This window comes from Salvia splendens, chromosome 17 (assembly GCF_004379255.2).
Source record: "Salvia splendens isolate huo1 chromosome 17, SspV2, whole genome shotgun sequence".
NCBI lineage: Eukaryota > Viridiplantae > Streptophyta > Magnoliopsida > Lamiales > Lamiaceae > Salvia > Salvia splendens.
The window spans coordinates 3,454,436-3,470,412 of record NC_056048.1 but is presented as its reverse complement, the minus strand read 5'-3'; the positions used below and the strand labels follow the sequence as shown (position 1 = coordinate 3,470,412).

At 38.5% G+C, this 15,977-nt stretch overlaps 1 protein-coding gene and 1 long non-coding RNA gene across 2 annotated transcripts; one reads left to right on the top strand and one right to left on the bottom strand.

The window, feature by feature from the left end:
* Nucleotides 1-299: 299 nt before the first annotated feature.
* Nucleotides 300-1,652, bottom strand: LOC121774800. The gene is made up of 4 exons (XR_006045025.1): nucleotides 1,429-1,652; nucleotides 1,158-1,354; nucleotides 834-1,064; nucleotides 300-760 (listed from the first exon to the last, which is right to left on the bottom strand). It is a non-coding gene; the product is annotated as an uncharacterized LOC121774800 (long non-coding RNA).
* A 5,625-nt stretch (nucleotides 1,653-7,277) lies between these two features.
* On the top strand, nucleotides 7,278-15,814 carry LOC121775462. The gene is made up of 14 exons (XM_042172541.1): nucleotides 7,278-8,208; nucleotides 8,701-8,829; nucleotides 8,918-9,039; nucleotides 9,123-9,333; nucleotides 9,426-9,663; nucleotides 9,726-9,879; nucleotides 9,961-10,228; nucleotides 13,161-13,982; nucleotides 14,083-14,211; nucleotides 14,291-14,412; nucleotides 14,499-14,709; nucleotides 14,791-15,028; nucleotides 15,092-15,245; nucleotides 15,324-15,814. Exons 1-14 carry the CDS (start codon nucleotides 7,431-7,433, stop codon nucleotides 15,684-15,686), a joined length of 3,939 nt encoding a protein of 1,312 aa, XP_042028475.1. The 5' UTR covers nucleotides 7,278-7,430; the 3' UTR covers nucleotides 15,687-15,814.
* The last annotated feature ends 163 nt before the right edge of the window (nucleotides 15,815-15,977 follow it).

The window sequence follows — 15,977 nt, the reverse complement described above, 5'->3', positions numbered from 1 at the left end:
TTCCCTAAATAATTAGGTTAATTAACTGATATTTTTTTCTGTTTAGTTTATTTGGTTGATATATAAAATTAGCATTTCTCAATAGAGAATTGGAAGACATATTATAGCAATCTAAAGGTTTTGTGGAGGTTCAAGAGAAATATATCGGTTAGGAAAAGTCTTATATGAACTCAAAGATGAACCTAGAATTGACACTAAATAATTAATGAATACTTTGGGCAACAAGGAATTGTCAAGAGAAAAAGTGACCTACTCTCTACAAAAAATTTAGGCTTTTAAGAAAGAAGTATGGAGTAAGCTAGTAAAAAGAGTTGTTGAAGATTAATACTACTATACTTCTAATGAACAATTGATCCATCTACTACTCTTACTATTATGTAGTAATAGTACTTTATTTCTTTGATATATATACATGTATTTGTGTAGTTCATTCCTACACCGGTATAAATAGGACGATGCTAAGTATCGTTTCATCGTGGATGTAACTCGGTGATGGAAACATCATTGTTGGATGAATGATCTGACTGATCAGCTACAGAAGCTCGGCTCTGCAGAGTGTTGATGGACTCACGCTCCCTCGAACTGTAATATGAACGTCGGGGAGTATAGCCGCCCGAAGAATAAAATGCAGGCTCAGAAGGCACAGCCAGGCTTATGGATGCGCTGATGATTTCCAAAGCCAGAACTCCAAAGCTGAAGACGTCGGATTTGATTGAGAACTGGCCACGTATTATGTATGTATTCTGGCGGCATATATCCACTGCAATATATGTATAGCAAGTTTTTAGAAACATGATGATTAGTTGTACAAAGTTTTTGTGATAGATACTTACTAGGTTCCGACAATTCGGCTTGTATTTCCTTGAGTTTCATCTTGTCGGAATAATGTAGCCATACCAAAGTCAGCAATTTTGGGTTTCATCTCTGTGTCTAGGAGTATATTGCTGGCTTTTAAATCACGGTGAATGATCTTGAGTCGAGAATCCTCATGCAAGTAGAGAATACCCCTCGCGATACCTCCTATGATCTTGTAACGTCTCTCCCAATCCAAATGTGTACGACATCTACAGCTCCAATCACAAGTGTTATATATATACATGATGCTAGTTCTACATAACTACAATAGTGTATTGAGAAAACTAAGAAAAAAATGTTACCAAATATGAAGTGATCTAGGCTTGCATTTTGAACCAATTCATATATGAGAAGCTTCTCCATCCCTTGTATGGAAAAACCCAAGAGTCTAACCAAATTCCTATGTTGAAGCTTTGCAAGTAGTAGCACTTCATTTTTGAATTCCACTAAACCTTGTCCTGAATCTCACTGCAATCTCTTGACCATTTTCCAGCTTCCCCTGATTTCATCATATCATAAAATCATTTAAATTTCTTCGAGTCACCTAAAATTAGCAGTCTTGTTAAATATTACCTTGTATACAGAGCCAAATCCACCTTCCCCCAGCTTGTTAAAACGAATATATCTCGAAACGCATTGTGCAGCTGGGGGAGATCACTCTACACCCTCTCTTCCCATCACAAGCAGCAGGTATATTAGCAGTTTTGATGAATGCAGTTGGAACTCTTGTTCATGGAGAATGATGAATGCAGTTGGAACTCTTGTTCATGGACACGACTGATTAATTTATTACTTCCTCGTGTCCCTGTTAAATACTCCTCACTATGCCTTTTTCTTCCACACACTACACATTGTCAATTCAAATTAATTTTTACTCTTTCTTTTTTTTAACAAATTCAAATAATTTTCTTATAACTATCACCAGTCAACTATGAGTCAATTTGTTATTATTACAATATAATTAGTTTATATGTAATTAAGCTTTACATTTCAGTTAATATAAGTATTTAGTTAATTTGTTTGTTGAATTATTCACGGAGTACTTTTTTGGTTAGCTGAACTATAACTTTTTAAATTTACGGAGTCGTTAATTTTAGCAACTAACGTGTCCAATAGGCTATACTTAAACGAAAAGTAAAATTTCATGTCGTATACCAAATGTGTTTTAATTTGAGTTGAATGATTTGTGAGGGTAGACTTGGTCTACCGTCGCTTTCACTACTTATCTAATTTTTGGTTAGTGTTGGAAGTGTATGAGACAAGGTTGGGGAAGTTTCCCATCATTTTACCATTTCAAACATTGGTTCTGGAACCAAGGAAAAGTTATCACACATATTACTTCTTTCGTCCAGTATTAAGAGTCCCGATCGAGTTCAACAATCATTTAAGAAATATAAAAGAAAGCGGATGAAAAAAGATAGTGGAACGTAGAACTCATTTTTATATTATTAAGTTTATAATACTTCCTCCGTCCCCCAAATATTGTCCCACTTAGACCCGGAGCGGGTTTTAAGAAATGTAATGAAAAGTGAGTTGAAAAAGTTAGTTGAATGTGAGTCCTACTTTTATATATTAATTTTATAATAAAATGTGAGTATAAATGAGTTAGTGGAATATGGCGTCTACTACAAAAAATGGTAAAAAGTGAAATGTGACAAATTTTATGGGACGGACAGAAATAGAAAAATTGGACAAACTTTCAGGGACGGAGGGGGTATAAAGTTAATTGAATGAGTTAATAAACGTGAGACCTATTATTTATATTAAATAATCCTACTTGATCAACCATGAACATTTTCTTACGTGACAAATTCAACCAGCTCTCGATGATAAAAAATCAGATAAGAAATTGCATTCAAACTAAAGTATATGACTTATCAAAGATTGTTCTTGGGGTTCTTGGTGTTGTTGATCCAAACAGATCACTTAGCCTTGGGCCAATCCATTTGCGGCAGAAATGGCAACTATAGCAGCAACAGCGCATATAGCGCTAACATCAACACCACTCTCTCTTCTCTCTCTACAAACATCGGCAATGTTAGAATCATATCACACGAAATCAGACAGCAGATCATATGAAATTGCTATGAGAATATATTATGCCATATATATCTCAGTGTAATTATTGTAAATTAGGTTTACCATATATGTAGAATCCTCTAGCCTATATAACATTGTAATCTATGCATTCAAGGGACAATGAATAAGAATATGATTTCCCCCATTGAGTTTAACATGGTATCAAGAGCAGAATGATCGCGGCTCAGAAAAATATCATCATAGCCGATGATACATATTTCTCGACCCTTTTCAGCCAAAACCGATCCAAAATACCCAGAACCTACATCCAAACATGTCAGACACAGAAGATACGAAGGAGGTGGAACAAGCAGTAAGCCTCAGAAACAACAAAAGCATCACGGTACTGTTCAAACTGAATGGTAGGAACTACCCGTTGTGGGCACGATTGATCAAGGTGAAGATTGGAGGCAGGGGCGCCTACTCACATATCAAGAATGATCCCCTAGAATCGGGAAGCAGGGGATACGGCGAATGGGAAGAGAACGACCTCGTGGTGTTCTCATGGATCGTCGACAATATTGAAAACGACATCATCGCGGACTTCGCCACCAGACCTCGAAGGCCCTGTGGGACAACCTCGCGGTGACGTTCGAGAGTAAGGCCGACCGATACCTCATTTATGACCTGGAAGAGAAAGCAATTAACATCAAACAAGGCAACATGGACCTAAAAACATACTACAGAAAGATTCACGGATTGTGGATCAATATAGATCGGAGTCAGAAACAACCGATTAGCTACTGTGATAAGGGGATAGACCAATTCCGGAACTACTCAAATTCCAAACGACTCATCAAATTCCTGACCGGATTAAATCAGGAATACGACTCAATCCGAAGGGAGATCTTGAAGGAAGAACCGGCGCCATCAGTGGATGTCGCGTACGGATGGGTGAAGACGGAGGCAGCTCGACGTCGAATCATGCCACCGGCGTTATCCTCACCCACCGGCGGAAACGAATCATCATTTGGCGGGGGAATCGAACAAGGTTTCGTCTCACAGAATCAACGACCGCCACACCGAAACAGCGCGCCACCACCGCGCCCCGCGGCCACCAGCCGACCGGGAAACAAGGTCGATACCTCGAAACTATGGTGCTCCCATTGCAGAAAGCAGAAGCACACTTGGGAGAACTGCTTCAAACCTGAGTAAGGGGTCCCGCGGCGAATCCTCAAAACTATGGTCCTCCCGGATTGGTGGGAGGAACGACAGAAGGCGAAAACCTCCCCAGCCCAGGTGAAAATCACTATCGGCGTGAACGAAGAAGGGGTCCCGCGGTGAATCGAGGCCGGAAATCATGGGGAATCAACCGGAGTCGGAATGGGGATGCGACAGGAGTCTCCATCGGCCGGCGGCAACATGAGGGGCGCCGGTAATTTCGCAGAATGGACGGAAGTCGGAGGCGGCGCAACAGCCAAAGGAGGTAAAAATACAAGTTTGTCGAATTATAAGTTTCCTCACCTGAAATTTGCAAAATACAAAAAAGACCCCATCTACATATATATGAACCCCCAGACTTCCAGAAAATTAGAAAAAGATCCACAGCTGCCAATAAATCCGAAAACTACCCCAATTTTGTGTCAGAAAATACTTTTACACCCTTTCGAGAGATTTCCGCTGCATTTCATGTTTATGACATCACTGAAAAGAAATCGAAAGATTGGATATTTGATTGTGGGGCAACCGATACCATGACTTCAGATAAAAATGATTTTCTTGATTATAGTGAAGATGCTGATAGATCATTTATTAGAACTGCGAATGAGAAATTAATTACTGTTGTGGGTTCGGGCACGATTGAAATATCACCCACACTCCGGCTTAAGAACTGTCTCTATGTTCCTACACTGTCTCAAAGATTGATGTCTATAAGTCATGTGACAAAGGAGTTGAATTGCACACTCCTAATGCATCCTGATTTTTGTATTCTGCAGGATATTCGGACGAGGAGGATTCTTGGGCGTGGCACTGAGAAGCAAGAGCTCTATTACGTGGACGAGATAGCTCAACATGGAAGTGCGATGCTGGCTCACAGATCCACAAAACAGGAAACTTGGCTCTGGCACCGAAGACTAGGACACCCCTCTCCTGGTTACTTTAAATTACTTTACCCAAACCTTTCTATTTCTTCTGATTTTTCTTGCGAGACTTGTATTTTGGCCAAGAGCCACAGACAGAATTTTAAACCTACAAACACTCGTATGCAATCTATGTTTTCTTTAGTACACTATGATGTTTGGGGCCCTGCGCCTTTTGTTGGTGGAAATGACTTTCGATATTTTGTGATCTTTTTGGATGACTGTACTAGGATGACATGGATTTATTTTTTGAAACACAAGTTAGAAGTCTTTGATAGATTTGCATCATTTTTTAAACTAATCCAGACGCAATACCATACCACCATAAAAACCCTTAGGTCAGATAATGAGAGGGAATTTGTTAACAGTGCTATGACCAAGTTTTGTAAAAATAATGAGATAATTCATCAAACTTCTTGTGCCTGTACACCATAACAGAATTTGTTAACAGTGCTATGACCCGAGCTCTTATGATCGAATCCAAAGTTCCAAACTTTTTTGGCCCAAAGCCGTCGCTACATCAATCTATCTCATCAATCGCCTTCCAACCAAAATCCTGAAAATGAAATTGACGTTTAAAGATTATGAAGAGTGGATAAAGTAAAAAAAAGAAATAAGAGAGAAAAAGAGAAAATAAAGGAAAAGAGATAGATGGAGTAAATTTTTTGACAAAAATGTAGCAAGTAGCTTGTGACAACTCAAAATAGAATATGTTGCAAGTAGCTTGAAATGCTTGAAATGGGGGAATATCATTTATGGACTTAATAAAGATTAATGCGAAATGTGAGCTAAAATAAATATTATGTTTACGATAAATTAAATGGGTGGACATCTTAAATCTCATTCAACACGCAATTCACACCAAAAATATAGAAATAGGACTCACTTAAATCCATAAATGTACCATGCACATTGTTAAAAGTCAACGATAATGCTATTTATATCAGAATCGTTGAAAATTAGGCCGAAAAGATTAATTATATATCAGAATTGTTAACCTCGGAGTAACGGCGCTTGTATAAATGAATAAAATTGTCCACTGCCTGTTCGCTTGGCCTGAACCAAGATTCAATCTCATTCTGTCTTTAATCTGTTGTTCGATTTCCAATACACATAAAAAATGCAGCCCGTGACTACTTAACAGCCCGCGTCAAAGCCCGTCTGCTCAGTTCCATTTTTCACTAATGAGATCTGACTATTCATCATACCCTTACCCCTGCGACTATATTAATCTCACGGTCTATTTTGCTCTCTTTTCTAAAATTCTCACACCATTCATCCCCAATTCCCCCATCATTCTTCTCTCTTCTGTATCTCAGCCTATGTATTTTCTCTCTTGGAAGATTCCAACTCCTTCATCCCCATCTCTCATCTCACTTCTCTCTTGTTGTCCCTCCCCGTCGCGACTTCCGACGGTCGCCATTACCCTCCAGTCCGCCGATAAAAAGAGGAAGAAGATGCCGATTATGTGTATGTGTTAGATTTTTTTCAGTTTGTCTGTAGGGATGGGCAATTGCGCTGGTGGCTGTGGGCGGGCGACCGGTGGGGCGGTGGGCAGAGTTGCGTGCACATAGGCGAGGACATCTCGTCGATTCGATTTTTATTTTAATATCATTTTTATTTGATTTCGTTAATTACTAATTTCTGAATTAATGAAATTGGGTGATTCTCAATTATTGGGATTAATTGATGAGCTTTATTGGAATTATTTTATTGCTTCTTGATTAATAAAATTAATGGGGTTGCAATAATTAACAAAGAATTGATTTATTTTTCGTCGTTACTCATCACTAATTCAAAGCAATTATTAATTAATTTAATCTTTAATTACTAATCACTAATTCAAAGTAATAAGTTTTAATTAATTAAAAATGATTTATAATTTACTATAGGATATAAGTTTAAATTTGTACTAATTGTTCAATCTCATTAACAAAACAATACTAAAATTATCCTAGACATAATCTAAGTAACCAAACATCAATATAAAATTTAGTAATACTAATTTAGTCCAAGATAAGGCCCATCTTATCTTATCCTATATTAAATCTCGTTATTATTTTATCTTTCCAACCGAACTGGCACTACAACCGAACGGGCACTACAATTATTTTAATAACTAATCAGTATGGTTAATTCACCAACAATACTTTTCATATCCACGAACTTATACTCTTTATAACAGTATAAAGATTTTTTCAACCGTTTGGCACCACAAGGGTGAACATTTCATCTGCATCAACTTTTCCTCGCTGCGACAAATTCAATTGCTTTGTAAATTTCAAACTTCAACGTACGTAGTAATAATTTAATAAAGGTAATATAAAGAAAGAAATTCTACTACTATAAAACTCACGATTTAATAAGGGACTGTAAAAGCAGAAACCTTGATAAAAAAAGTTGTGTATTCAAAGTATGAGTTATGAAAGATTGTTGGTGGGGATGTTGGTGTTGTTGATGCAGACAGATCTTTTAGCCTTGGGCCAAATCTCTTGCGGAAACAATGGCAATTACACTAGCAACAGCGCATACAGCGCTAACCTCAACACCACTCTCTCTTCTCTCTATACAAACATCGACAACGATGGCTTCTACAACGCCTCAACCGGGCAGGGTCCCGACAGAGTCGACGCCGTCGCGCTATGCAGAGGCGACTTGCAGCTCAACGCGTGCCGCGAATGCGTGCAAAAAGCCGGCGCGGATCTCGTGGGTTCCTGCCCGGTTCAGATGCAGGCCATCGGTTGGGATGGTGATTGCACGTTGCGATACTCAAACGCTACCGTCTACGGGACTCTGGCGACTGCTCCCGCATACTACGTGTTTAGTACAGAGAACGTGACGAGTCCAGAGCGGTTTAGGGAGGCTATGAGAGCGTTGCTCAATGATCTTCGTGGAAGAGCTGCAGGCGGCTCGTCTGCGAGGAAGGTGGCAGCTGATTATACAACTGGACCTGATTATCAAACGATTTTTGGCATGGCTCAGTGCACCCCGGATTTGACATCGGAAGATTGTAATAGTTGTTTGGATGGTGCTATTTCAGAAATACCGCTGTGTTGTGGTGGGAAAAGAGGGGCTAGAGTCCTCAAGCCCAGTTGTTACGTCTGGTTTGAGTCCACTCCGTTTTACAATGAAACTAGGCTTCAGGAACTAGAGTCCGTTCCTCCGCCTCCGCTTACGCAGCCATCGCCGTCAGGTAATCATACTGTCTTCCTTTTGAGTTAAGTTATAGCATTCGACGTGGGGGAGTTTGGGGCCACCGTGCCGCTCAAGGCGTTCCGGCAGGTGGCGCCATGCATTGCGGGTGGGTTGGGAGGGGGATTTTATAATTATTCGGAATAAAAACAATGAATAGTTTTTTTTTGGTAGCCCACTTTTTTTTATAGAAAATTTCATTACACATTATACTGCTACTACTTTCAGTTACTTTATTATCTCTCGAACTTCACCAATTTTAGTACTATTAAAACTCATGTCATATTGTCTTGTTCTTAGAGGACGAGGGAGTATAAATTAGGGAGTTAAAACCAAAAAAAAAGAAGATAAAAGTTAATAATTGATTCGTATAATAGTTCAACTTAGATGAATTTGGACATGTTTGTATGTGGATAATTTTATAGGGATTGAACTAACCATCTCGGTCCACAACTATTGAATCAATACATAAGTTTTCTGGGTTTTTTCGCAGGAAAGAAAAATGGTAGCACAACTATTGTGATAATAGTGGTTGTAGTTGTTGTGTGTTTGATAGTGGCTGTATCAGCTATCGTCTTTCTAAAAAAGAGAAAGAAACATAAACCAATGGAAATTCCTCAAAGTAAGTTACTCATCTTTTTTCATACACACAGCCTTTATTAATTAGTTCAAAGAATTGGACTCAAATGTTTCACCATAATTTCTTGAAGCTATCGACGGTATTAGCTCAGCCGAATCTCTGCAGCATGCTTTCAGCACAATCAAAGCCGCAACCAATGATTTTTCTGATAATAATAAGTTGGGTCAAGGTGGATTTGGGATAGTTTACAAGGTAGATATACTATGGATTAGAATAAGAGTGTGCCTGTAACAAATTCAAAATCTAAAGAAAAATTTGTGGTATCATAATTTCAGGGGAAATTTCCAAATGGTCAAGAAATTGCAGTGAAAAGATTGTCGAGGGATTCTGGGCAAGGCGATATGGAATTCAAGAATGAGGTTCTGTTACTAGCTAAGCTTCAACACAGGAATCTGGTTAGACTGTTAGGTTTCTCCTTAGAAGGAATGGAGAAGCTGCTAGTGTATGAATATGTTCAGAATGCAAGCTTGGATAACTTCATATTCGGTAACATTTATCCTTAACTTACTAGCACACAACATATCAGTTATTGATATGTGAACATATTAATGCTAACTTGTTTGCAATTGGACGTGTAGACTCAGTCAGGCATTCAGATTTGGATTGGGATACACGCTACAAGATCATAGGAGGTATTGCGAGGGGAATCCTCTACTTGCACGAAGATTCTCGTCTCAGGATCATTCACCGTGATTTAAAAGCCAGTAATATACTCCTAGACAGAGAGATGAGTCCTAAGATTGCTGATTTTGGTATGGCAAGATTGTTCGGACAAGATGAAACACTGGGAAATACAAGCAGAGTCGTGGGAACATAGTAAGTTACACAACTTGAACAGTTTTTTTGAGTTACAAGAGTAGTAAAACTGTAAACTGCAGCGGTTATATGCCACCAGAGTACTTAATACACGGACAGTTCTCAATCAAGTCGGACGTCTACAGCTTTGGAGTATTAGTCCTTGAAATCATCAGCGGCCACAGAAATAATGGTTTTCGAAGCGGGGATGGCAGCGTAGGAGACCTCCTGAGCTATGTAAGTGTTAAGCATGTAACCTTTTTGAAACCCCTTTATATATAGTTAGTGACTGAAAAGTAAGATTAATTAATGTCGCAGGCTTGGAGAAGTTGGCAAGAAGGAAGAGTTGAGAAAGTGGTAGATCCAATTTTGAGTGGTTCGGATTCAGGTTTGAGAAATGAGATGCTGAGATGCATCCATATCGGTTTGCTGTGTGTTCAGGAAAATGCAGCGGATCGACCAACCATGGCTTCTGTGGTGCTTATGCTGAGTAGCTTCTCCATGACCCTAAATATACCCTCAGCGCCTGCATTTTATTCTCATCGTTCCTCGCCAAATCAAGCCTCCATTATTGACTTACAACCGCGCTGATTCCCCCAAAAAGTTTGTTTTTATTCTATTTTTCTTCTTTGCCATTAGTAATGCTAGTTTAGGATTCACATATTTTGTAGTACGTACAATTTTCTTATCTATTAAATTCTTTTTTTGCTTAGTTTAATTAATATTTGAGTTAAACTCGGGAAAATAGGATTTGCATCTTTAGTTCCCGAGTAACAAAATCATGTTTCAAAGACCTGAACATTAAAAAAAAGTTACGTTTAAAGTGCTAGAAGTCATGAAAAGTATAAGTAATTTTATTTATCTCATTATTAATTTCTTATATTCTCCCTCCGTTCTAAGCAACTTGACACATCTCTATTGTCCACAAGATTTAAGAATTGACGTCTAACGATTCATGAAGAGTGGATAAAATAGAAAAAGGGAGAGAAAAAGAGAAAATGAAGGAAATTGCCCAAAAAAATGTAGTGAGTAGTTTGTGACAACCCAAAATAAAATATATTGCAAGTGGCTTGAGACGGAGGGAGTATAATTTATGAACAATAAAGATGAATGCTAAATGTGATCTAAAATCATTTATAAAGTGTTGTTGATAATTAGCTCTGATGGTACTCCAAAATTAATTACATTTTGAGTTTTTAAGTAAAATGGGTAGGTTTACACTAAAATAAACTAAAACACTTTTCAAATTTTATGAGTAAAAAAAGTAGTATTATATGAAGAATATTCACTAAAGTTTAGAATTAATATAACTGATTAAAATAAAATCAATATGATGTTCACCCTAAATTAAATGGTTGGGCATCTTAAATCTCCTTCAAAACGCAATTCACACCAAAAATATAGAAATTCCTAAATGAACCATGCACATTGTTAAAAGTCAAGGATAATGCTATTTATATCAGAATCGTTGAAAATTAGGGCGGAAAAGATTAATATATATCAGAAGTTTCAACGTCGGAGAAATATGGGTTGTATAAATTAATAAAATGTCCACTTCAAGCATGTATGCTACTTTTCATATCCACGAACTTATCTCTATGCCATTTATAAACAAGTTTAAAGCTGACTTTGGAGCTTTGTTCCGCCGCACCACGAGATTGAATTATTAAAGAATCGCATTTCATCAGCAACAACATTATCTCTGTGACAAATTAATGATTTAATAAGGATGTATAAACACCAAACCTTGTTCTGAAAATTGCAGAATTTAAACTATGACTTATCCAAGATTGTTGGAGGGGTTGTTCGTTTTGTTGATACAGAGAGATTTCTTAGCCTTAGGCCAAACATTTTGCGGCAGAAATGGCAACTACACTAGCAACACCGCATACAGCGCTAATCTCAACGCCACTCTCTCTTCTCTCTCAACACACATCGCCAACGCGTGCAGCGAATGTGTGCGAAAAGCCGGATCCGATCTCGTGGAATCGTGCCAGGTTCAGAAGGAGGGAATCCGGTGGGATGAATTCTGCAAGATCTCACCACAATACTACTTCTCCGCCGTCTCAGCAGTCTCTCCGTTCCTAGCAAAATGATACCTCCATTACTGACTTGCATCCACGCTGAGTCCTTGTAAAAATGTTAGTACTACTTTTTATTTTATTTTTTTCTTTGTCGGTTGAAATGTTAAGGTTAATCTGAAATGTTATCAACTTTGTGATTTGTATTATAGTTCCAACCTCCAAATTGGTTTAAATTTGAAATATAGCTTACACATAAACGGTCTTGATCGTATGTAAATTTATCCAACAACTTGGGTTTCCAAATTCACGTTTTGCCATGTTATGTAACAGAGCTCGGATAAAGCCCAAGCCCAAAAACGAAGATCCAAGAAGTCTATATTGAAGGCTCAAACTGAATTCATGAATTGAAAGTCGGCTCTGAAATAAATAAAATTGGAGACCCAACAACTTATTAAATTTTTAGCCTTAGCCAAAGGCCCAAAATAAGGTTAACTACTAAAACTCCACGTCTCCACACTTTAATTCTAGCCCAAGACTAAGATAAAGAATTCCATCCTAAATAGTAATTAATTTGTTCGCATGAAACAAAAGTAATAAAGGCTCAAACGCCTTTATATATTGATTTTATAATGAAATGTAAGTGAAATAAGTTAGGGTGACGTGAGGTTTATTTACCAAAAAAAAGTAAAAATAAAATGTGACATAGACAGACGAAAAAGAAAAAAAATAGGTCATTTAATGGGTGCGGGTGGAGTACTACAAGTTGAGCAACCGGTTTCACACCATTACCATTTCCTCGTTGTGAAATCAGGCCAAAATATTTGTTCGGGTTTGTTCTTGCTCTATTTAAACTCTATATAAACCAAAATGATAAGATGGATTTATTTTTAGGGCTCATCCTTATTTAACTTTTATTTATATTCTTTATTTCATGACATTCACACTCAAAATCATAGTTTTTCTCTAAAGTTTCTCATTTTATTATATATAGTAGTTTATCTTAAAATTTCGTGTCATAATGATTTTTCATAGCCCCTAGGGATGCTTCTTTAAGAAACACTCCAAAAATATTCATTCAATCCACGCCCGAGTCAATATACACTCAATCAAGTCAATTTATTTTAATACTAATTTTTATTTATTTTTTTCATATTTAATTTCCTTGGTCTCTATTTCATGGCATCTTCCTTCGTTTGTCAAAATACACTCCGCTCTTAATCATTCAGTCCACGCGCAAATCATGGTTGTCTTTACACACTTTATGTAATTATTACTACTACTTATAATCTGTTTTGAACATCCAATGCAATTCACAATTTGTTTACTACTACAGTCTACAAGTTGAGCAACCGGTTTCACACCATTACCATTTTCTGGTTGTGACAAATTCAAATTGAGGTAGCAATTTAGCAGGGATGGCCATAAGGCTATTTATATAATGATTTAAAAGTCAGTATAAACACTAAACTAAACTTAAACTGTGTGTAAATTGAAATAGTAGCCTGCATTTAGTTAGCATGACTTATCGAAGGTTGCTGTCGTTGTTCTTCCTGTTGTTGATCCCAACAGATCTCTACGCCGGGGACTACTCCTCATCCAATTGCTGCAGCAATGGCAATTACACCAGAAACAGCTCATACAGCGCTAACCTCAACGCCACACTCTCTTCTCTCTATAAAAACATCGACAGCGATGGCTTCTACAACGCCTCGACCGGGCAGGGGCCTGACAGAGCCAACGCCCTCGCGCTGTGCAGAGGCGACGTTCAACTCAGTGTATGCCGCGAATGCGTGCAAAACGGCGTGGCCACACTCGTGGCCTCGTGCCAGGTTCAGAAGCAGGCAGTCTTCTGGGATGATTTCTGCACTCTGCGATACTCGAATGCTACTGTCTACTCGACTCTGGCGACTAGCCCCGTATACTACTTATTGTATCCAGTGAACGTGACCAGTCCAGACCAGTTCAGGGTAGATCTGAGGACGTTGTTGGATGATCTTCGTAGACGAGCCGCTGGTGGCTCGTCTACAAGGAAGGTGGCAGCTGGGAATGCAACTGGACCCGATTTTCAAATGATTTTCGGGTTAGTTCAGTGCACCCCGGATTTGTCATCACAGGATTGTACAAGTTGTTTGGTTGGTGCCATTTCGGAAATACCGCAATGCTGTGATGGGATGAAAGGCGGCAGAGTACTCAGGCCAAGTTGCAATCTTCGTTTTGAGAGCGCTCCTTTTTTCAATGAGACTAGGCGTCAGGAACTAGAGTCTGTTCCTTCGTCTCCTCCTCTTATCGAGACGCCTCCACAGTCACCACCGTCAGGTAATCTTAACTGCCTATCTTCTGTTATAAACTCTGCTCTTAAGGTTTCACTCTGTTTTCGGTGTACTTCAACTGACATGGATTGAATCAAACATTGCAGGAAAGAAAAATGGTAGCACAACTATTGCGATAATTGTGGTTGTAGTTGTTGTGTGTTTGATAGTGGCTGTATCAGTTATCGTCTTTCTAAGAAACAGAAAGAAACAGAAACCAGTAGACATTCCTCAAAGTAAGTTACTCATCTTTCTTACACGCCATATGCTTTATCCATTCGTTTGACTCAAATGTTTCATCATAATTTCTTGAAGGTGTCGATGATATTAGCACAGTCGAATCTCTGCAGTACGCTTTCAGCATAATCAAAGCTGCAACAAATGATTTCTCCCATCATAATAAACTGGGCCAAGGTGGATTTGGGAGTGTTTACAAGGTACATATAATACAATCCAGAATAAGAGTGAGGTGTAAAAAGTCTCAACTAAAAAAAAAAAGTATTGTGTGGTTTGATGATTTCAGGGGAAACTTCCGAATGGTCTAGAAATTGCCGTGAAAAGATTGTCAAGAGATTCCGGGCAGGGCAATATAGAATTCAAAAACGAGGTTTTGTTATTGGCTAAGCTTCAACACAGGAATCTAGTTAGACTACTAGGTTTTTCCTTGGAAGGAATGGAGAAGCTGCTAGTATATGAATATGTTCAAAATGGAAGCTTGGATAACTTCATATTCGGTAACATTGATTATTAATTAACATATTAGCTAATGATATGAGAACATATGCTAACTCCTTTGCAATTAATTGGACGTGTAGACTCAGTCAGGCATTTAAATTTGGATTGGGATTGTCGCTACAAGATCATAGGAGGTATCGCGAGGGGAATCCTCTACTTGCACGAAGATTCTAGTCTCAAAATCGTTCACCGTGATTTAAAAGCTAGTAATATTCTTCTAGACAGTGAGATGAGCCCCAAGATTGCGGACTTTGGTATGGCGAAATCGTTCGGACAAGATGAAACGCAGGGAAATACAAGCCGAGTTGTGGGAACATAGTAAGTTACACAACTTGAACAGTTTATTTGAGCTACAAGAATACTAAAAACTGTAAACTGCAGCGGTTATATGCCACCAGAGTACGTAATGCACGGACAGTTCTCAATCAAGTCCGATGTCTACAGCTTTGGAGTATTAGTCCTTGAAATCATCAGCGGACAAAAAAACAATGGCTTCCGAAGAGGGGGTGACAGCGTAGGAGACCTCCTGAGCTTCGTAAGTACTAAGCATATAATCTTTTTGACCACTTAGTTTTAGTTAGTGACTGAAAAGTGAGATTAACGACTGTTGCAGGCATGGGAAAGTTGGCAAGAAGGAAGAGGTGGAGAAGTGGTAGACCCATTTTTGAGGAGTGGTTCGGGTTCGATGAACGAGATGCTGAGATGCATCCACATTGGTTTGGTGTGCGTTCAGGAAGATCCTGCGGATCGGCCAACCATGGCCTCGGTGGTGCTTATGCTGAGCAGCTTCTCCATAACCTTAAATTTGCCTTCAGAGCCAGCATTTCACGTTGCCAGTGGTTATGGTTTGGATGCATCGCTTATTCACAACTCCGACTCCACAAATTCTCACCATAGGACTACTTCTCGCTCGACACAGCAGTCTCAGCGTTCCTCCAGAAATGGTGCCTCCATTACTGACTTGCATCCTCGCTGAATTCTCTTTGTTTAAGGTTGATTTTTATTTTATTTCTGTTCTTTGCCGATTGAATTGTTAAGGTTGATCTGAAATATTTATCTAACTTTGTGATTTTTATTAGAATAAAGTCCAATTTTGGTCTCTTACATTTGCCCTAAAATTCTTTTTGGTCTCATACATTTAGTTTGTGACCTTTTGGTCCATAACATATTGTTTTGGTACCTTTTGGTTCCAAACAACTCCCAAACATATTGTTTTGGTCCAAAATAATCATTTTTTGTTAAAATTAGCAGCCAAAATGTTTAATCA

Bases quoted from the DNA above. Each gene is read 5' to 3' on its own strand.
- LOC121775462 (XM_042172541.1), top strand. From the start codon at position 7,431: ATGAGTTATGAAAGATTGTTGGTGGGGATGTTGGTGTTGTTGATGCAG. The intron at 8,209-8,700 runs GTAATCATACTG...GTTTTTTCGCAG, and splicing joins TACGCAGCCATCGCCGTCAG to GAAAGAAAAATGGTAGCACA. The intron at 14,710-14,790 runs GTAACATTGATT...TTGGACGTGTAG, and splicing joins CTTGGATAACTTCATATTCG to ACTCAGTCAGGCATTTAAAT.